The following is a 23616-nucleotide window of genomic DNA, read 5'->3' on the forward strand; positions in this document are numbered from 1 at the left end:
TATGGGATTAAGATGGTAGAAGGTACGGACCTGAACCAACATATCGACGTATTTAATCAAATCATCAGCGATCTGAAGCGAGTTGATGTGAAGTTCGAGGATGAAGACAAAGCATTGATGTTGTTGAATTCCCTACTTACGTCTCCAACGTATGAGGACCTCGTTACGACTCTAACATTGGGGAAAGAGACTCTGGAGTTAGAGGATATCACGAGTGCCCTGTTGAGTTTCCATCAAAGGAAGAGGAAGGACGTGCGGTATTTTTAGTGCGGGAAAAAGAGGCACATAAAACCCAATTGTTCAGAGAGGAATAAAAGGAATGTTGAAATCAAAGAAGGATCATCAAACATGGCGAATGTAGTGGAAGAAGGATACTCCAAGAGTGGCGATGGTTATATGCTCTCGGTTTCATCCGGGTAAGATGAGTTCGCGGATTCTTGGATCTTAGACTCGACATGCTTTTATCATATGACGCTCAACAAAGACTGGCTCACCACTTACAGATTGGTGAGTTATGGTTCCGTTATGATGGGAAACGATGTTGCCTGTAAAGTTTTTGGGATGGGGAATATCGGAATCAAGATGTATGATGGTGTAGTGAGGACGTTATGTGATGTTCGTCACATATCGGTGTTGAGGAAGAATTTGATTTCGTTAGGCACCCTAGATTATAATGGGTTTAGTTACAAGCCTGAAGGTGGGGTAATGAAGGTGGGAAAGGGTGTTTTGACTGTGATAAAGGGGTTAAGAGTACCGGGGAATATTTATACATTGTTAGGTAATACAATTGTAGGTGGAGCTGTAGTTGCAAAGTCTGAGTCTAACAGTACTGTTTGTTGGCATATGTGGTTAGGGCATATGAGTGAGCGTGGAATGAAGGAACTTCACAAGATAAATCTTTTGAAGGGGTTCAAATCATGTAAAATGTATTTCTTCAAGTATTGTATTCTTGGGAATCAGAATAGGGTTCAGTTCATGATAGCCACGCACAATACAGAGGGAATATTGGACTACATTCATTCAGACGTTTGGGGTTTGGTGAGAGTGGCATCACGAGGGGTACATGTGTACTTCGTGAGTTTCATCGATGATTACTCATGAATTTTCTAGGTGTACTTCATGTAGCACAATTCAGAGCCAAGTTTATATTATGGAAAACTGAGGTGGAAAACCATACCGAGAGAAAGATTAAGTTTCTCAGGACATACAATGGAACTGAGTACATGAATTCGAGCTTCATAGAATTATGTGAGCAGCATGGCATAAGGAGACATTTTAAAGTACACAATACACCACAACAAAATAGTGCGGCAGAAAGGATGAACCGAACCCAAAATGAAAGGGGTCAGTGTCTCAGGTTGAATATTAGGCTCGCTATGAATTTTTGGGCCAAGGTGGAGAGTATGACTTGTTTCTTAGTTAACAAATCACCAAGGGCATCACAAGATGAGAAAGTTGCTAAGGAGGTGTGGATAGGTAACGAGGTAGACTACTCTAGATTGAGAGTATTTTGGTGTCCAACTTATGCGCACATTCCTAGTGAGGAGAGATCAAAGCTTAAGACAAAGTCTAGATGGTGCATCTTTCTAGGATATTAGAAAGGTGTGAAAGGGTTCAAGTTATGGGATCCGGTGTCAAAAAAGGTGGTGATCATTAGAGATGTGGTTTTCAATGAGAAATCCATGTTACGGCATACTCAGGAATAAGGAGAGAAATAGGTGCTAGAAAACTGGCAGCAATGAGCATGTTGTGTAGGTGGAGTTGGATACTCGGGGGTAAAAATGCACGAAGTTCTAGCTTGAGAGATTAGCAGGCAGTGCAAGTGGAGTTGGAGACTCATGGCAGATATGACAGTTCAGGGAGCTCTATCTTGGGAGACTAGTAGCCTTGTAGCATAGCTGTAAACAAACCCAGACGCATCATCAAGCCATCCTCGGGTACAAATTTGATGATTTGGTGTCTTATGCACTTATCACTAGCAGCGAGGATCCTACTACCTTTTAAGAGGTGGTGCACAGCCAAGAGAAAGGCATTTGGATTGACGTTATGGTGGAGGAGATGAAATCATTGCGTAAGAATCAAATGTGGGACCTGGTGGAGCTTCCAGCCGAGAAGAGGGCAATTGGATGCAAGTGGGTGTACAAGAAGAAAGAAATAGTTTCAAAAAAGGATAAAGAGAAGTTCAAGGCTCAGTTGGTAGCAAAGGGATACTCACAGAGGAAACGAGTTGATTATGATGAGATCTTCTCTCCTGTGGTCAAACACACTTCCATCAGGATAGTGTTGGGATTGGTGGCACGTTACGACATGCATCTGGAGCAAATGGATGTAAAAACAACATTCCTCCATGGTGATTTGGAGGAGTTGATTTACATGACACAATTAGAAGGGTTTTTCCAACCTGGATAGGAGCACTTGGTTTGTAAACTGAAGAAGTCACTTTACAGGCTGAAGCAGTCTCTAAGGCAGTGGTACAAATGATTTGACGCCTATATGATCTATAACGGCTATATGAGGTGTGAGTATAATAGCTGCGTCTATGTGAGGAGTCTTTAGGACGATTCTCTCAAATTTCTATTGCTTTATGTCGACGACATGCTGATTGCTGCGAAATACATAACTGAGGTGAATTAGTTGAAGACTTCGTTGGGTAAAGAATTTGACATGAAAGACTTGGGTGCAGCAAAGAGGATTCTTGGCATAGATATTCGCAGGGATAAAGCTGCAGGGAGATTGTGGTTATCAGAGCGGCTATATGGAGAAGGTGTTTTATAGGTTTAACATGGCTAATGCTAAACTATTAAGTACACCATTAGCGAGTCATTTTAGGTTGTCTACCGCCTAGTGCCCAAAGATGGACGATGAGGTTCGTGATATGTTGAAGGTCCCCTATATTAGTGTAGGGGGGTACTTGATGTAACGCCCTAGAAAATTATATGCATGGAAGTGTAAAATAATAATAATAATAATAATAATAATAATAATAATAATAATAATTATTATTATTATTATTATTATTATTATTATTATTATTAATTATTAATTAATTAAATATTATTAAACTGAATGAATTAAATAAATAACATTATAAAGTATATACATATATATACCTATAAGGATAAAAGTAATGTTATAACTATTATATATATATATATATATATATATATATATATATATATATAAGTAAGAATACTTCCAGAGGAAGTATCCTATTTAATCTCAATCCAATTTCACATTTCAAACAGAATGCCCCCCGTGTGAAATTCTTATTCTCTTTTAGAACTGCCTCTCTACGCTTCTCTCTCTCCACTGTCTTCCCTCTCTCTCTCTCTCCCCGATTTCCTTAGCCACACGTGCACTAATCGAAAAACAAAAAATACTTCTAAGTTCCATTCTCCGCCACCGACATTTTAACTGAGTGGATTTTTCCTAGGAGCGTCATAGACACCACTCTTGGGATAAGGTAAACCCACTCTCTCTTTTCAATTTCTCCCTAATCTTTAGTCAAATTGATGATCAGAAACCACCATGATGATCTAGGAGCATTTCTCTACAAGTCTAGCAGAATATATTTTTGAACTGGGCTTTCCAAACACCACTCCAAGGTTAGGGTAAGATTTAGGGAATTAAGCAAATTTGATGTTTTTGGGAGTTTAATCATTTATTTGGAATTTTTGGGTCTAGGGAATGTTAAAATAGTATTTTACCTGGGGTTGAGTTGATTAAATTAGGATTTATGAATTCAGGGTTCGTGTAAGCGCCACAGGTGCAGTTTTGGGATCCCTGCAGGCGTAGCTTTGGGAAAATGGGTAAGGAGATTAAGTTAAGTCAGGTTTTTATTAAAGTTGAACCAATTAAACTGTTTCATGTGTATATATATATCTCAAGGGTTATTTCGAAAACCAACCATTCAAAGTAGACTTTATAAATTTAGGATATATGATATAGTATTTTGGATAAAACGAACAGTGGAAAACTGGGTTTTATCTTACGAACTTTAAACTGTGTTTTCTTGATTGTTTAAATGGCTATATTCAAATATTGAAATTGTATGACAGGTGAATAATCGATATGGGTTATGGTGTAATTGAATTTGGGTATTGTTGTGAAAAATACTGAATTGTTTGTGAAATATACTAGAACTACCTTTGCAAAATACTGGGTTTTATTTAACAACTATAGGCAGGGTTTTACTTGACGACCAGGGACAGGGTTATATTTAACGGCTGAGAGCTGGGTTTTATTTAACGGTTGTGAGTCGAGTTTTGTTTAACTGTCGTGGGCCGGGTTTCATTAAATGGCAGGTTGTAAATGAAATGTGATTTATACTACAGTTTTTATTACTTAAATCGCATGATATGGTTTGAGAACCCTAAGGACTAGTTGTGTTGTGAGCACAGTACCATTGCTAGGGAATAAGACCGTGTGCGCCCACACTGTACTGAGAGGTGTAGGGTGGTCTCCGCCGTTTAGCTTGCGTAAGGATGAAGTACCTTTCCTGGGGGTCGGACCAAGAAATCGTAAGGCTAGCGGACCTGCAACTGAGTTGTGGATGTCTACAGACGTACTTGCGGATGGTTACTTTGACTATGTCTGGGCTGATCCCCCAAGACATAAGTCCAGCCTTTAGGCTGCACAACCCGTACCATGGGGAAAGTAATTAATGTTTAGTAGCAAGGAGTGTCTTTTATGTATATCTGTTAATTTATGTAAATGGTGTTATTATTTATTGAACTGGTTTATACGAAGAAAGTAAATGCATATTTTTCAATAGTAAAAGTGTGAGTATTTGTTTACTATTTAAAATGCATGGATGTTTATGGCGAAGTAAACTCTCCGCCCGAGGGTTTGCTGAGAAATGCAAGTACCCTAATAAGTACCAGTTGTAGCCATACCAGGTTGCATAATGTATTAAAGCAGAGGGGAGCTACATGTATGGGCGCGTAATCTCCCCTATCCTCGAGAACGTTCGCTAATAAATAATTGTGTGTGTGTGTATGTGAGTATGGTCGGAGAAAGATTTTATAACTGTGCTTAATTAACATTTGATGATATTTTGTATACATTAAAACTCACGTTAGCCACACACTGATATTAACTTAATCTACCTTACTGAGAAGTGTCTCACCACAATATACAAACCATCTTTTCAGGACCATCTCGAGATCGTGCTTAGTGAACTCCGAGGCAGGGTGATAGCCAATTTAGTTTTTGTGAGTGTATGTAAGAACACTAATGTATTTAAGTTATGTTTAAGGTCTCTGGATATGTAATATGGTCGTATGGACTAAGTTGGGTTTTGTATTGTAAGATGGTCTGTAATATGGATATTTAGCGACATTTTTTAATAAAGGTAGTTTATAACTCTGGTAATGAACTTTGGGAGAATGTATCATTTATTTCCACTACTATTATATGATAAATATGGTATTATACATAGACGTCACTAAAGTAGAACCTCGGGCCCCACGTGGCGGGTCGGGACGTTACATCTGATGCATGCCATGGTTTGTACAAGGTCAGACCTGACACATGTTGTTAATGTGGTGAGCAAGTTCTTTTCAAATTCGAGTCAACATCATTGGGATGGAGTCGAGTGGATTCTTAGGTACTTGAGGGGTACAACCGAATATGGTATTATGTTTAGTAGACAACATAGTGATCCATCAATGGTAAGGTATGTAGATGCTGACTACGCAGCAGACTTGGATGATAAGAGGTCTACTACAGGGTACGTATTCAACCTTATGGGAGGACTTATTTGTTGGAGGCCTATCGTGCAGCCGCTCATTGCTTTATCTACTACTGAATTAGAGTACATGGCAGTGGCTGAGGTTGCCAAGAAAGCGTTGTGGCTTACGAGATTGGTCAAGAAGCTAGGTGTCCAACAAGGTGGAGTTTGATTGCAGTGTGATAGTCAGAGTGTCATCTATTTGGCGAAGAATCATATGTATCATGTGAGGACAAAGAACATTGATGTGCGGTTTCATAGGATCAGTGAATTGATTGCTTGAGATGAACTTCTACTTGAGAAGGTTCACACGTCTGACAATGCAACTAATATGTTGACAAAGTCTGTCACAACAATCAAGTTCAAGCATTGCTTGGACTTGATCAATGTCTCCAAGTGCTAGATGGGAGGTGGTCCCAATCTGCTATCTCAGGTGGAGCAGCGGGTTATGCTTTCATATTTCTCCTAAGTTGTGAATATTTGTCAAGGTGAAGATTGTTGGAGATGTGGCTCATATTGAGTGGAATGCATGCACCGAGAAAGCATTGTGATCCAAGGAACAAGGAAGCTAGTTGTAGGATTAAACCGTCAACGGTTTGGTCGACGGTATGAGCGAAGGTTTGCTCTTAGTACCAAATCGTTGACTTTTCAGTCTCCAGGAAGAACAACTCTCGGTATTTAACCATCGACGGTTCGCCTGAAACCGTCGACGATTTCATTTGGCGCAGGTTACAAATTTTTGAATTTGGTGTCTACTTAGATTAGGGGATTCATAGGTTTTTCCTCCCAAATTTGCTACATAAGTTTTTTAGATGTATTCTAAGTCTTCAGGATATATAAAATATATTTGTAACTATTGATGTAAGCTTTACAATCTGATAGTGAAAATCGGTCGTTTGCTCCTATGGACGTAGGCATATTGACGAACCACATAATTTATTGTGCCATTGATTTTATTGCTTTCCTTTATTCTCATTGTGATTGATTGTTCTGCATATTCATCGTTGGTTGCTTGCATTACTTGTTCCAATTCGATTTGTTAGTTTTCGTTGTGCATTGGCATTAGCATTCAGACCACTTTGTACAACAATCATGGTAGGAAAAACACGTTGGGAAGTTGAATATAACGAGGTTCCTAGCTTTTTGGGAAAGAGATATGAACATCCCTATTGTGCTTTATTTTGTAGATGGGGTCATGAAGTATGACTGGCTTGGGGATGTGATATAGTTGTTTGTACTTAGTGATCCAAGACTCTAGAAGGACTTTGAGTAGCTCCTCTCTAGGCAACTATCTTGGGATATGAATGTGGCTTGGGATAAGGGTCGTATCATAATTGACAAAGAGAGCATCCTGGTTTTCTCGAGGGATTACCAAATCAATGGAATGATTTTGGAGTTTGTAAACCATCTTATGATGAATTATGGCAGCAACAAAATTAAAGATTTGAGGTTCTCTGACAATTTGGACCTAGACCTTGATACCACTTCTCATATTGGGGTATGATAAGTACATGTAGAAGTTGAGGAAGACTTTGAAGCTAACAATTTCGGCATTTAGTGTTGTTCGCGTAGTAGCAATGCAAGCATGCTCGTACTTGTAGAACTTTAAGTCAATGAGCGCAATTCTACTCTTAGCAACGAAGGAAAAATGGTTTGTCACCCCATCTTAACCAAGGATACACTCATATTCACATAGGTGCAGTCAAGTTATACCTTACCTTTCCATGGGAGGAAAAATCTCCCCTCCATAATTGCGCCTATACCTTGCAAATTTTATTCTAATATATAGTTCAAATTTAAGTCGAAAAGACATCAAGGCTAATGTATTCTATTTCACTCGATTTGAGTATTCATTTTTAAAAAATTTTGAATCATTGGGAGATTATTAGAATTATTGTATTTTGTGATTCAAAATTTTGGATGGTTTTTGAAAATTGATTATTTTAATAGAAAGATATTTTATGAAGTCATAATTGTATTTATTATTTTAATAGAACACAGATGAATCGTACTTATAATTTGTACTCAATATAAAATATTTTCAACAAGAAATGCTTAAAGTGGAATATGTGTATTATCAGAATAGTAATGTTTCATTAAACTCTGTACAACAAAATGTGTGCTATCATTGAAGGCATTTGAATATGAAAGAAGTGTGACTAAGAAGTAAGATCTAACAGATAGATTCTGTATTTAAGAGCATAAATTTTTAATTTTTGAATTTAAATTTAAAATAAATTTAGTATAATTTTATGTTCTATTTTATCTAAATTTACAAAAATTTAAGTCAAATATTTAAATTCCATCTCCTTGATGTATTTAAAAAACATTAGAGAGAAACCTAATCGTGTCAATATCCAAGTGCCTGTACAATTTCGAAGACATCCTCCCATTTAAGCTGATTGGAAAAAAAAAAAAAATCAAAAATCAAAAAATCAAAAAATCTAAAAACATAAGGCAAAATTTTCTTACGCCAAAGAATTGTGCTCTAAGGCTAGCATCCCTAATTACCAAGTTCATATGTTCCCATTGTATTGATGCCCTTCGAGGGAAATTTAAAAGGCAGGTTAGTATAATTTTAAACATCAAACTATTTTGTCAAAATAACTAAAAATCATAAAACCTAATTTTTAATTTTTTTCGCAAAGAAAACAATCAAGGCAACAACAAAAATAGAAAACTATAAACATAAAGAAATGCATTTTCGTAAGCTATTTCATCATTGTACAGAAATGATGCCAAACAGGTCCCAAAAGTTTCTCAACATAGTAATGACTATTCATATAATTTGAAACTCAATTTGCATAGCAGGAAATACAAAACCGGAAAATTTTTTCATACAAAATAAAAATGAATCACTGTTATTTGATCAACCCAAGCATATACAGAGGAGAAAACATGACATGGTGCTCATAGTTGCATAACTATGCATCCAGAGACCCTCAAAATGCACACCACCAGCAAAGCACCACCATTTCTGTTGGAAGTATTCTTCATGCATTTCTCTACCTTGGAGCCCCATCTAATTAAGAAACCTTTAACCATACTTGACTGTTCCAGATGGAATATCAATTTAAAGTTTCCTTGATGCTCTGAGATTGTAATCATGCTTAATAAGATTCGCTCTCAGCAGCATTGCCCGGACATCCCGATCAAATTCACTGCCCGTCTGCAGAACCCGTTGAAAAGTTGCATTCCTTTGATCTGCATGTCGTGCATACAGAATTTTGTTGTGCGAGTCAATCCGAGCCTACAGTGAAAGCATAAACATTAGCACGGTTCAAGGGGTCAAGCTTTATAATCGGTCGACTTTTTTACTTTTTATTTTTTGAATATGGACAGTTGTGGCGTACCGCAGCATAATTTCCCCAACCCTCCCTCCTACCCTACCCCTCAAAGTTCCCCCTCATTTTTGAAAGCTCTTATTTTCATTTTCCACTTTTTTAGATAGTTACAAAAACAACATGTTTTTAAATTTTTGAAGTGTTCCAAAGTTCCTATGAAAAAGTTGGAAACGTCTTGGTTGCTTCCCAAGTTTTCCATACATGTTTCAAGAATGCAAGATGACATCTTTGCAATTATTTGAAAAATTAAACCTAGAAAACGAAAAGAGATTTCCACAAGTCAAAAAGGCACTTAAAAGTTACGTGATATTCTAAAAGAAATAGCCGTTAAAAATATAGGATTTCATTCCCAAGTATAAAATCTTGAACCTGAAATAATACAATTAAATGATTATTGATAAGACACCAAAACTTTCACATCAAACTTGCCATTGATGATCAACCAAGTTAAATCACTAAGAAAATGGAACAATCTGGCACCAGGTGGAGTATAAACTACGAGTCCTGTATCATTCCATTTAAATACGAGACAAATTTTTATGCTAAATTTATTGTACTCATGTTCTTTGGCCAGGCAGCAAAATAATGAAATTCAAGATGTAAACAAGGAGACAGAAAAAAGTTTTTGCCCTTGATAATACCTGTATTTGGTCATCAGTAATCAAAGCTTCGAGTTCTTTCTCCAGCCCAGAAACAGTTGTTTTGAAAGCATTAGCCATCATGCGCAGATCAACAGACACAAATGGATGAGTATATTGAATAAGAGCTTTGTGACGGATTTGGTTGTACAATGTCTCAACATGATCGTGCAAATGGATGTCAAGTAATAAGTTTGCTTTGAGATTTCCAAGGTATTCAAGGCATGAGGCGTAATGGCTGCAACAAATGGGGAAAATAATACAGTTTTGGGCTAACAAACATAAATACTAGAAAAGGAATTTCTTTATTCAGGTGTCACTGCCCACAAAAGTTGCAAGGAGTTAGTTGTGTTGGGTAGACAAATATAAATGCAAAATTAGTACAGCATCATTTCCAATTTTAAGCGAATTAATCCTCTAGCTAACTACTAGAGTACTTAAGGTGTTTATTTGGACATGAAATAACAAAACAAATTATTTTGGATGTATTAGCAATTTAGCAGTAAAAAATTTAAATTCTAAAGCTGCATATGAAGGAAAGGCTTTTTACGGTCGGCATACTGGAGCCAATTAAGATTGTTGAATAAGATCAACATATTGAGAAAATGATATAAAACAATGACACCATCAATGACAACTAGATATTAAAAAATATTAAAAAGGAGCAATACAATTGAAAAAGATAATGTGCCATGTGCAATAATATCCATTAAGTAAATAATGATATGAACAAGCATGGTGTAGCATAAAGATACCCCCTGGGCAATGCAAAGACGAAAAAAAAAAAAGAAGTTTCGCCTGGACAAAGCCATTTGGAAGGCAAAATTCCCACCAAAACCAAGGCATTCATATGCACTACGGTCTTCCCTGAATTTCTTTTTTTATTTTTTCACAGGGCTGGTTGTTAACAGGATTAATACTAATGGCTTGTTGCAAATAAGGGCATAAACGCACTTAGCCCACATGTTTGCAAAGTGTAAACCTTGTAATGAATCAAACAGTCATTTATATTTTTCCTCCATTGTTCTCCACTGTCAGCAAAGCAACTTTGGAATAATTTGTCTGCAATTTTCAGCGAAAGTCAACTGTAGGAAATTTCCTAAAAGTGAAATTTGGGGCTTTGAAAAGGGTAAAAAATAAAAAAAATACGTCATGGAGCTAGTGGCAATTACTTTTACGTGGTCACTACAGAAAGAAAGTAAAGCAATGATTTTTTAGATCAATTCATGCCAATATGCTGACTTAGGAACGGTGTTGTTTTTTTTTTTTGCCTCTTTTTTAGCTTTTACCTTCGCATGCTTGCAGAGATAAATTATTTTTATGTATCTTTATTTTATTTTATAGGACCGCTTGTTCCTTGTATTTTCTCACTTTGATATTTCTGTCTAAAAAAATATTCTTCCTTCCCCCCCCCCCCCCTCCCCACAAAAAAAACAAAAAACAAAAAAAGGGAAAAACAATACAGAACAAAAACAAATGCATGCTCAATAGTGAGCAAAGCCATGTTTGTATGTATTTTAGTGACAACTTATGGTCCCATTCATTCATCGGATGGACCCCAAACAGTTGCACAAAGTGTTGAGTTGATTAAAGTTTCTTTTAGGAACAGTTGCATCCAAGAGGAACATAGAAACCATAAGATTAATCTTGTTTCTAGCATGAAAAGGGATAGGGGTAGGCCTAAAATAACTTGGAATGAGGTAGTGATGAGGTAGCAAGGATTTAACAGCCCTTAATCTAATAGAGGAAAAGGCTTTGATTGAGTAAATTGGCAGAAAAGGATTCATCTAACCAACCCCACCTAGTGGGACTTAAGGCTTGTAGTTGTTGTTTTTGTTGTATATTAAGGTGTAAATTCTTTAATCCGATTTTGAGACTTCATGGAGGATAAGTTGGCACTTCACAATAAAGGTAGTACTCATTTTGCATTAACTTCTTAAAACATGTCGAGGGAGTAATGAAAACATTTTGACTTCCAACATGGGATTTCAGTGTGAGTACACAAGCATTCATACCAGAGTCGGCCAAGCTAAAAACAAAAATAAAAAACTTGTCCTGAGCTCCAAATTTTTTTCCTTTCTTTACCCATAAAAGTTACAGTACACAACATATATTGCAACAGCCAACAGTATGCCATTCAGTCCCTCAGTTCATCCAACAAAATCCCCTTGGAAAGACATTTAAATTCATCTGAAATACAGTTGATCTAACACATTCAACATGTACAAAAAAAGGAAATAAGATGTATAAACATCATGAAACTAAATATTCTACTTAGATTTAATTGCATTGCAAAGTAAAGGGAGAATCAGTCATCATTCAAAAAGAGGTAAGAAGCAGTGAATGAATTCACAAATTTAGATAAAAGAAAATTATTATATGGCAGTATCGATTTTATACTTGTTTCTGTTTTAAAACAATGCAGGAACTCCCCCTTTTTAAAATAAATACCAAAATGCCACATTAGCATTATACATTAAAGCAAACTTCCACTAGTAAGAAACCATAGATTAGGCACATCAATTAAGAAAACAAAGATAAAATACAAAAATGAATAATTCAGATATATGCCCATATAACAATACCTTGAATAAAAGTCGTGAATGAGCTCCCTCACTTCAGGTACTAACTCTAAGAAATTCCGGAAGTTGACATTGTCTATAACTTTGTTCTGCCAAATAGAAGCACTCGATTAGAAATGATATCTCAACTTCTCAAAATTAAGATGTCATAGGGAAGCACAGTTGTTGGAAGAAAAATATATATATATATACCTTCAGCTCTGTCCGATCAAAGCTTGCAAGTGCACAAAGTCCACCATATGTGGCAACATCTTGAGATGCAATTACTTCAGTGTAGTTAATCCCCAATTCAGGACCCGTCTCCAAGAACTGCAGGCATGCCAAATGCATAAGATGCAAATATATAAAATAATAACAATAAATTCATCTTTAAGATGCAACCATTTTTAAAAGATGCACATGCCCCTATCATAGTATATCCTGTTATGATCAAATTTAACAGAAAAGGGGCAAAGTTATCTCAAAATATAGCCAAACCATTTGTACACTTTACATACAATAGAAGGGAGGGAACTTTCACCAAAAAATAATGAACATTAAAGTTACTACATACACTTGCTATGTGTGTTCAACAACCAGCTCAACCTGCCCAACCAAACCAACTCAAACCGAACTGACCCAAAAATCGGTTTCAATTGGTTTATGGGTTGGTTGGCAATTTCCCATTTTCCAGGTTTAGTGATTGATGCATCTCTACTCTAATGCATATATGTCAAAAAAATAAATAATTATGAGATACAACTATAGTGATAACTGTTTTCGAGTCCAAAGGTTTTAGGATAAGTAGAAATAAGACAATATATAAAATGAAATTTCAATAATGTAAGGGGAAGTATTGGAGAAAAGACTAAACTTGATAATCGAGAATTTAATAACACTAGTAGTTTCGAGATCTTGGATCTATTATGCAAGTGGAAGGGGAAATTGAAGATGTAATACATGGTTTTAAAGAAGATTGGATAAAATGGAGGAGTGTCAGGCATGTTGTGTGATTGTAGAATACCCTTAAAATTAAAAGGAAGTTCTATAAGATGGCTAGAAGGCCAGCCATGCTTTATGGATCAAAATGTTGGGCACTAAAAAAAACATGTACAAAAAAGTAAAAGTTGCCGAATGTGAACATTAAGGTGAATGAGTGGTATAACATTAAAAGATAAATTAAGGAGCGAGCATATATGTAATAAGCAAGGCATGGCACTAGCCGAAGACAAGGAAGGGGCGACTTAGATGGTTTGAGCATTTAAAACGCAGATCTAGTAGCATATCTATGAGTGAGTTATTGTTTCTGGTATTAAAAATGGTAAAGAGTATGAGTAGACCTAAAATAGCTTGGAATAAAATAGTGAGGAAGGATTTAGTAGCTCTTCAGCTAGAGAGCGAAAATGCTCTTGATCAGGTGAATTGGCGGAAAAGGATTCATATGGCCAACCCCACCTAATAAAACTTAAGGCTTCTTGTTGTTGTTTACAACTATATAAGACCAATGAAAAAACATATAGGATGGACTGTAGGATTGTCACATTTTGTAGTGTGTTAACTTTTATGTTTTCGGTTTTATTTCTTTTATAATAATGTCTATGGATATGATGTTTTGCTCCTTTTGGAAGACGATGGACATATTTTGCATTTTAAGATGCAATGCGGTCGATGGTATGCAAATTAGACAATAGGCATAATATTTCTTTGATTACTTTCAAAACCTTCTTTATGGTGTTATGAACACAAAATTGAAGATTGTAAATTACTTATCATGTTACATAGTATTGTTACATTGATATTATTGTTTCTTTATGAGAAATCTACTAATCCCATATATTAAGCTTGAATGACACTAGTGTAAGTAGTGTTTTTAATGTAACATATGTTATTGTGCTTAGCAAACTATAAGCTTGATTAACTTTATCAACAAAATATAATTCCAAGGCCATACTATTGGTTTCAACACTCCTTTTTGCACAATCTAAGTGGGAAATACCTACACAAAATTGAAATGCAAATTGCTTGATTTCATATATACCACAGATCAGAATATCTCCCCCTTGCCCTAAAGTAAGCTTATACCAAGACCAGTCAAAGCGCATAGAAAAGAATTAATACCTTTCTATCAAGATCAATCTTGAAACTCTTAGGAAAAAGAGGCTATTTTCTATTCCTTTCCCTTAGATCAAGCCAAAACCCTACAAAAAGAAGCCAGGCATTGGGCTGCAGTTGGACTCACATGGCCAGAGGCAATGTCTCCCAACATACTATTGTATAATGGGGCCAAAAAAGGCCTTAGAACATATTTAAATTCTTTGGTCCAGTCCATGTGCATTGCAAATCAAAAATACAAAACTTCAGTTATGACGAAAACAGTATGAAATCTTAAAACGAATTATGATAAATCTATTATGAAGCTCATTATGACTTCAGGGGTCATTTGGTATAAATCAAGTGCCAATCACTGAATAAAGTCCTGAATTTGTGAACTGATCTCTAAACAACTAAGAGGGATATTAAGTGGAGTGGTGATTAATCGAAGTATTCAGAGAATACTATAGAGGTGCGAACAAACACCCCATATGAGTATTCGAGCTGAACAGAGCGATACAAGTAGGATACCTCTATAAATGAACAGAGATTTCTGATATTGCATGAACTCTTGTGGCATCAAACTTCTAGGTCACAATGGGAAAATTTTGGGAAAGACATCAAGTAAGAGCCTTCAAATATTAGTTAGGCACCATGCCGGGAAAATTAACCTAAAGTATTTTCTTAGATCAAGAGATAGAAACTGTTAAAATTTATTTTCTATACCTATTTTTGGAAAGGTTTACAATAAAAAATGCAAAAACTTCACCTCATTCAAAAAAATGTGGCAACTTTAAGAAGCATGTTGAACAGTTATTGCCAACTTTAATTGGGCAAAGTGCTAAATGATTAACAACACTCACATGAGGTCTCTTGCCATGGATGTGTGGCAACTAGCAAAGGGAAAACCAAAAAAAAAAAAAAAAGGAATGAAAATGGATGCATACATGACAAACTAGAGGTGGGACGAAATAAGGACAAGATAGTGCTTTAACATAACAAGGAAATATAAGTGAGAAGTGAAGCCGTGTCAGCTGGTAAAAACACATTCAGTAGAACAATCTGTATTGTACAATACTATTAGTTGGCAAACAACTATGGATGCCCCCATAGCAGCCTTCCTAGCGCTTGGTGATTTTATGCCAATGTGGTTGCTCAATGCACAAACCATGAGGACATGCTGTAGAGCTAAAAGCTACAAGTCACAACATAAACTCTGTATAATGAACATGACATAAAAATAATAATAAATTAAACACAGCAAGAAATATAACAAGAAGAACAAAAGTTATTGAAGTTAGCTAAGCAAGAAATCTCCGCATGCGAGTGGGCCTTGGATCAATAGTAAGGTTGCTCTTTGTGACGGGTTGGTCGCAGGTATGAGTCCAAGGAAACAGCCTCTATATAAAAGCAGGGGTAAGGCTGCATACACTGTGACAACCTCCCCCTACCCTTGCAAAGGGAGGAGCCTTGTGGCCCGAGGACAACCTTTTCTTAAGCAAGAAATCTACCGATGCTCCCCAAAACAAGAAAAGGAAATTAAAAAAAAAAAAAGAGGTTGGAGATGAACTATTATAATCACAGGCAGCGTGCACAAGTGAACAAGCAAATGCAAAAACTTCTCAAAACAATGTCAATCTCAATTAATTTATGCCAACAGAATACAATATAGACAATGGCCTTGAAACCTACTATACATATCAAAAAATAACATTAAGAGGGGGAGGGATCACATACACCAACACAGATGAGGTGGTGCTAACATCAATTCATGTGATAAATTTTTTTTGGAGTGTAATACCACAATATGATGCAACTCAATTTGAAGTTTAGCTAGTTTCCAAACCCCTCTCTATATCAACTAAAGGTACTTTGCTTCGCTCACCATAATACCAGATTCTCAGTATATCCAACTTCTTGTACTAAACTCTAAGCAAAGATGACCAATTCTACAACAGCCCAACTTTGTTAAACCGCATATACTCCTGAGCATTAAACTAATTTGATTTTGATTTAAAAAAAATATGTACCATATGAAATCAGAATGTTTCAGAACCTTGCAACCAAGGAATACATCTAGGTAGCATTTGGTTCACAGTTGAAATCTAAATTGGAATTGGATTTGGAATGAACTGTAATCAGAAACAGAATGTCAGATTGCTATCTTATGTTTGGTTCGACACAAAATTGAAATCGAAATTGTATTATAGTGTTTGGTATATATAGATATAGGAATTGAAAATGAGTCTAATTATCAATTATGACTTTATATAGTATAAAAAAATTTATTCAATTTATTGAATAATAAAATTATAAATATATAATTATTATATAATATTATTAAATCATATACTAATAATTTTTCTACAATAAAATCATTTTGATAATCATGTACTTGATTGTACTTTGCATATTATGTCAGTGTCTAATCATATTTTTTGTTATTAATGTTTTAATTATATTATTAATATTGCATTTTATCTTACATTTTACAATTATTGTATTTTTCATATGTAATTTATTAAATATAAATAAAATTTATATATTATAATATTATAATATAATTTATTATTATAAAATAATATATAACAAAGCTATAACCATAGCATTATATTTTATCACACAATAGTACTATATCTTTTGTATATCATGTCTTTACTAAGTTTTACTATTATATAATTTGCAATTAAGTATATTAACAATTAAATTTTATTTTATTTTAATATAACAAATAATAATATAATAAATTAATAATCATACCACAATTATATCATATTTTATAATTTAATATTATTCTATTATTTTTTATATGTTATAATCTTATTATATATAATACAAATATTAATAATAATGCTCATTATATTTTCTATTAAATTTATTAGTATATTTATACTTAATTATATCAGAATATTAATATAATATAATATATAGTATATATATAATTTTGTTGTAGTGATATCTGCACCCACATATACTTGTTTTACAATAAAGCAATAACCACAGCATTATATTTTATTACACAATAGTACTATATTCTTTTGTATATCATGTCTTTATTAAATTTTACTATTATATATTCATAATTAAGTATATTAAAAATTAATATTTTATTTTATTTTAATATTTTAAATAATAATATAATAAATTAATAAGCATACCACAATTATATCATATTTTATAATTAAATATTATTCTATTATTTTTATATGTTATAATCTTGTTAGATATAATATAAGTATTAATAATAATGCTTAATATATTTTACATTAAATTTATTATCTATATTTATATTTTATTATATCATAACATTAATATTATTTCTTAATTTACTTAAAATATATTATATTATATGAATTATTTTGCTGTGGTGATATTTGCACCCACATATACTTGTTATATAATATTATTATATTATTTTGTATATTATATTATTATTTATTTATAATGAATAATTAATACTTTATTTTATTCTATTTTAAGATTACAAATAAAAATATAATAGATCAATCATCATACTACAATTATATCATAGTATTTTATAATTTAATACTATATTCTATTTTTTTTATTTGTTATAATATTACTATATATAATAATAAATACTAATAAGTTATAAATTTGTATTAAAATATATTATTATATATCCATATTTAATGATATCATAAGATTAATATTATTTCTTAAATTTAGGTAATATACATTATATTCTAGTGTATTATATAAAATATCTTATATATGTAGGTGTGAGTATATGTATGTATGTATATGCATTATAATCAGTAGTGTAATAAATATTGTGTTTTCATGAACCAAAATGTTGACAAAAGGGAGAATCCCATTGTGGAATGGGAATTGGAATGAGATAGCTGCAAAGTGCAAAACAAACTCTGGAATTGGAATCAATCATTCCGAATTCTGATTCCTAGAGTTGGTTCCCAATTATTAATCACCACCCTTGGCAATCACAAGACCACGGTCTACCTTGTTGCCAAGGCATTGCCAAATCAACCGAGCACCTCCAACTAAACCAACAAAAACAAAAGCAAAATGGGGGAAAAAATAATCTCCAAATAATAGCCTAGTTATTACAGCACACTGAGGATTTATAAGGGTAATATTCTATCAAGCAGTGAAAAAAACAGCTAAAAAACATAATCATCTGATTGTACACAGCACTTCAACTTCTCCAGAAGTTCCCATGTCTTGCACTTTTATGCATGTTACGGCCTTTTACACAGCATGATTACAATGATTAAAAGGAAATTTACCTCCCAACATCCCGTAGATCAAACAATGTAAGACGACATGACACAATTGATGGCCAAGTGGCCAACAGAAGTTTATACTGGAAATAATAGATACAGTTAATTGATGCAGTCAAACTTAATAAACTTGAAAGCAAAGCTAACTCCCCCACGACCCCCAAAATAAAAAATGGAAATTGGAGAAATCTTCAGAGTAAAGCTGTCTTTGATAAACAATTCTGGATGTCCTTATGATGAGTTTTTTTCCTTCCAATGAAAGTAGATACAAAGAAATTTCAAATGTAAAATATAGTAGATAGTTGACAAACCTTCCGAGCAGCAAGTTTGTACTTTTTAGCCTCCAAATGCGCCAACCCAGCAGCACAACGCAGTTTTGCAGAAGTAACAGAATCCAAGGCCTCTGGTGTTTGTTCAGCTTTACTGACATAGCTTGTAACATGAGTAAACTGACCCATCTCAATGCTGACCAAAATTGCATTCAAACACATATGAATTATATGCTTTGATGTGGTGCAATAGTCACGAGTACGAACATAATTCTTAAAAGAATCTCCAAGGGCACCATGAGAATAATAAAAATCACCAAAATCATTGTATCCCATTCTAATGCTTTCCTTGATCAAATTTGTCTGCACAATCAAAGGGACAGCAGGTTAATTAAAATTGAAGTGCAGGAGGTAGATGAAGAAATAATGCAGGAGCAGAAGACTAGTGATCACACAAAACTGATTCTGTATAATGACTTACATAAAGATCACCAATTGGCTTCTATCCAATCAGAGAGATAAGTACATACTTTGAATTATTATTGCACACATAATCCTCAAAAGCTAGCATCAAGGAACAGTATTAACTATCAACAATTAGCATCAACTGATAGCACTGATCCAAAATATTACAGAGTACACCCATAAGTGAACTAAGTCGCTCAATCTACTTTTTAAAGAAAATCTCTAATTGAAAGAAACAATTACTATTGCTACCATCACCATAAAATGACAGGAAAAAAATTTCAAGATACAATATACGCCCATATCTAATTGACGGCGGGGGCAGCAGCAGCAATGACAATGCAAGTACTCCGCCCTAAATTATTGGAACCATTTTTTTTTTTTTTTTTGAAAGAAAAAGAAGACAAATTTATTAAACCTGAGAAATGGAGTACATGATTGGAGGACAAGGAGTCCTCAACCAACTAGAAAAGCTAGAAAACTAGAAGACAGCTGAAAATATCAAAGAAAAAGAAAACAAAATACAATCCAATACTCCATTACAAGTGAGCTACCTTCCAATCTCTAGTAAGGTCAGGCAGCGGAAGACCCTTAAAGAAGCCCAAAGAGGGCACCCACAAGGGGGCAAGGAAAATCACCCTATCCCACTAAAGCCATGAGCATGTAGATCAACTTATGAAAATCCTAGCATTCCATTCAATACACACGGTCCAAAGGATACAAAAACGGCCGCACACCAAAGAGATCTGCCATTCCTATTCTTTCCAAAACCCCTAAAATTAACCAAAAGCAAGTCTTTCACCTTTCCCAAAGCCACCCACTCTTCCCCTGCCAGAGAGAAAAGAGAATTCCAAAGCTGTGATGCCAACTTGCAAAGCAGAAAGAGATGGGCACTTGACTCATTATTTTCATGACACATTAAGCACATATCAGGACTAAGAGGCACCATATAGGGTCGTCTCCTCTAAAGCATATCATGCGTGTTGATCTTTTCCACGATCACGGTCCAGGCAAAAGCCCGAATCTTCCCTGGCACCTTAGCCCCCTAAAGTAAGTGGTCCAAGGAAAAGGGTTACGGCTATAGGTTTTCAAAAGATGAAAATACTTAGACGTAAATATGTCTGAGGAATTCCCCTCCCACTCTCTCTCATCCTCACTAGATGAATGAATGTGATGGTCCAACAAGGAAATAAGTTTAGTGAGCTCAACAACCTCTTGGATCAATTAGATTTTGATATTTTGGATCTATTATGCAAGCGGATGGGGAAATTGAAAAGATGTAGTACATAAAATTAAAACAAGTCGGCTAAAATGGAGGAGCGCGTCAGGTATGTTGTATGATTGTATAATACCTTGAAAATTGAAAGGAAAGTTTTATAAGACAGCTTTAAGGTAGGCTATGTTTTATGATTCAGAATGTTAGGCAACTAAGAAAACATTTGTACAAAAGGTTTAAGTTGCTGAAATTCGAATGTTAAAAGTGGATGAGTCGTATAACATTAAAAGATAAAATACGAAACAAGCATATATGCAATAATTTAGAATAGGCATAGCACCAATTGAAGACAAGATCAAGGAGGGTGGCTTAAATGGTTTGGGCATTTAAAACACAAGCTTAGTAGACCACCTATGAGGAGGCGTGAATTAGTTATTGTTTCTAGCATGAAAAGGGGTAAGGATAGGCCTAAAATAACTTAGAATGAGGTAGTGTGGAAAGATTTAATTGCCCATTAATCTATTAGAGGAAAATGCTCTTGATCGGACGAATTGGCAAAAAAGGATTCATGTAGCCAACCCCACCCTAGGGGAACTTAAGGCTTGTTGTTCCCATCTCCAGTTCGCTAATGACACTTTGATTCTCCTCGAGGACAATTAAGCAAAGTGTTAGGGTGTGACAATGTAATGGGGAAAATGGGGGAGTGAGATACTGCTATAATTGTATTCTTCAGGGATTTAGAATGAATATATGAATATCTGTGTTATCGCTTATATGGTGATTCTCTTATAGATGAATAATACAAGTAGTTCTTTTCATTATGGTGTTCTGTTGCCTTGGATTATGATGTCTCTAATTGTTATAGTCTTATTCGGTGTATAAGAATATATTGCTCATGTGAAATCCTATTGTTCCTTGTTTTCCTTGAGTATTGAGACTCACCTGGTGCTCGTGCTTGCAGGCTTGACGTGTGAGAGTTGGCTGACTTGTCGAGGGAGAGCTCTCAACGAGTGCCACACGGCCCTTACTTGAGTCCCATTTTGGGGGTCCGTGACACAAAGCTCAAAAAAGCTATTCTATTGCTCAAAATATTTGAAAAGATCTCGAGTCTTAAAATCAAAGTGTCCAAGAGCGGTTTAGCTAGCATTAACATGGGTGACGGAAAGACACTTCAAAATTTCAAATTAAGTGCAAATTACAATGCAACCAAATTGCTCAAGATATAGCAACGTACACCTATATAATGAGTGTAACTAAATCACAAAATATATTACAGAGTGTGCCCATGTGGCCATATTTAATAGAACTAACAAGAAGTCAACAACCGCTATTGCAACTAGTAGTATCACCCCTACCCATGACCATTCCTATCACCAACATCACCAGTAAGACTTTATTCAAGTTATTCAAGGTCTATGAAAGAACTTTCCACTTCAATCAAATCCTTCCTGTATCCATTTTTTTTAATTGCCTAACTCAAGTTCTTAGTGCTCCTTCTATCCTAATAACATTGTTCACCTCAATCAAAACCTTCTTCCTTACAAATACAACTACCCATTTTTTGTCACATGTTCAAACCATTAGATTGGTTTTCTCCCATCCTGTCTTATGCTACCCTAACCTCTTTATCCTTTTTTTTCTCTCTCTCTCTCTATTCATCCATTTTAACATTGTCATTTCAGTTACACACATTCTCTAATCATGTTATCCCTTAATTGCCCAACATTCTAGTACCTAAAACATAACCACTCTAAAATCCTATAAAATACTTTGAGGCAATTAATTCTAATCATCCTTTTTCTATTCTACAAGTAAATATTGTCCTCATTCTCCCCAGTATGGTCGATAGATTATAGATCTATTTTAAATAATAGCCCATGTGTTCTAAGCACTTATTGACTAATAATGCTAACAATTCCATGACTTCCGCTTATCATTACAAAACTTGTCCTCTGCATTCTTGATAGATAAAAGCATTATTAAGCAAGACGAAGAGAATACATGGACAAGAACAAGTTGTCTTCTTTCCCCACCCCCACCCTAATAATAATAATAATAATAATAATAAATAAATAAATAAATAAAAACCAGCCCCCTCCAATCCCTTCACAAATCATTCAAATAAAAGCTCCTAAAAACTTCAGAAAACTAACACACAAAGAGAAACTAGAAAAACCACCATAACCCCACATTAAATAAATGAAGTAACAATGCTTAAATTAATCTACAAAAAGTATACAATTCTGTTACTGGTTATTATTGAGCATTATTGTTGTGCGCTATTGCTGTGTTAGTCAGCATTAGTTAGTAAGGGTGTTTATGTACTTGGCATGTACTATAAATAGAGCAGGAGACTTATCATTGTGATTAGATCTTCCAATTTGCACAATACTTTATCATGGTATCAAAGCATGATTCTACCTAAAACCTAAGTGTTGTAGTCACTACCAAATCAAACCAAATCCTATGCAAATCTGCCACCACAGGAGGGCTGTCCATACCACCAAAGACCAGAAATAGCTCAAGAAGCCAATAGAAAAGATATTAGTTTCTGCAGAATTCTAGATGTCAGTGCCAGTTCAAAACCTCAAGAATCCCTTTAGATTTTGCAAAACCAACCCTACAGTCACAGACACCTTCCCCCAAATCACCATATGGCTAGCCATGCATTCGCATGTTGGTCGAAGGCCAACTACTTCAACACCACGCACTAGCAATTTAGACCATAGTAGTTAAAGGCGCGCCTAGGCGCAAGGCGCAGTGAGGCGATGAGTCCGCCACCTCATACCAGGTGAGGCGAGGCGACCTGCAAGAGGCGACCCCACGCGAGACGAGGCGCAGTGAAGCGCGAGGCGCAGTGAGGCGCGCCTTGTGTATTTTTAAGCCATTTAAAGGAGACAAATAGCCCAAGCCAGACTCGTATCCCTTATTCGACTCAAACGAACAGAGCCCTAGCCCCTTTCGACCCTTCGAAGCCCTTGGTGAGTTCGTTTGCGAGCCTTTGAACCAACCGGAAGCCTTCGCGACTTCGTCTTCGAG

The 23616-nt window shown here is 35.1% G+C and overlaps 1 protein-coding gene across 1 annotated transcript in view; it reads right to left on the reverse strand.

Moving 5' to 3' along the window:
• Nucleotides 1-8432: 8432 nt before the first annotated feature.
• Nucleotides 8433-23616, reverse strand: part of LOC131165357 (COP9 signalosome complex subunit 1) — a 28975-nt gene continuing 13791 nt past the window's right edge. The window contains exons 2-6 of the mRNA XM_058123071.1: nt 18939-19259; nt 12488-12604; nt 12299-12384; nt 9717-9951; nt 8433-8981 (exon numbers count right to left, since the gene is read on the reverse strand). Coding sequence (XP_057979054.1) covers nt 8805-8981; nt 9717-9951; nt 12299-12384; nt 12488-12604; nt 18939-19259 — 936 coding nt within the window. The 3' untranslated portion in view covers nt 8433-8804. The remainder of the gene's footprint in view (nt 8982-9716; nt 9952-12298; nt 12385-12487; nt 12605-18938; nt 19260-23616) is intronic.

Source organism: Malania oleifera, chromosome 10 (assembly GCF_029873635.1).
Source record: "Malania oleifera isolate guangnan ecotype guangnan chromosome 10, ASM2987363v1, whole genome shotgun sequence".
Lineage (NCBI taxonomy): Eukaryota > Viridiplantae > Streptophyta > Magnoliopsida > Santalales > Ximeniaceae > Malania > Malania oleifera.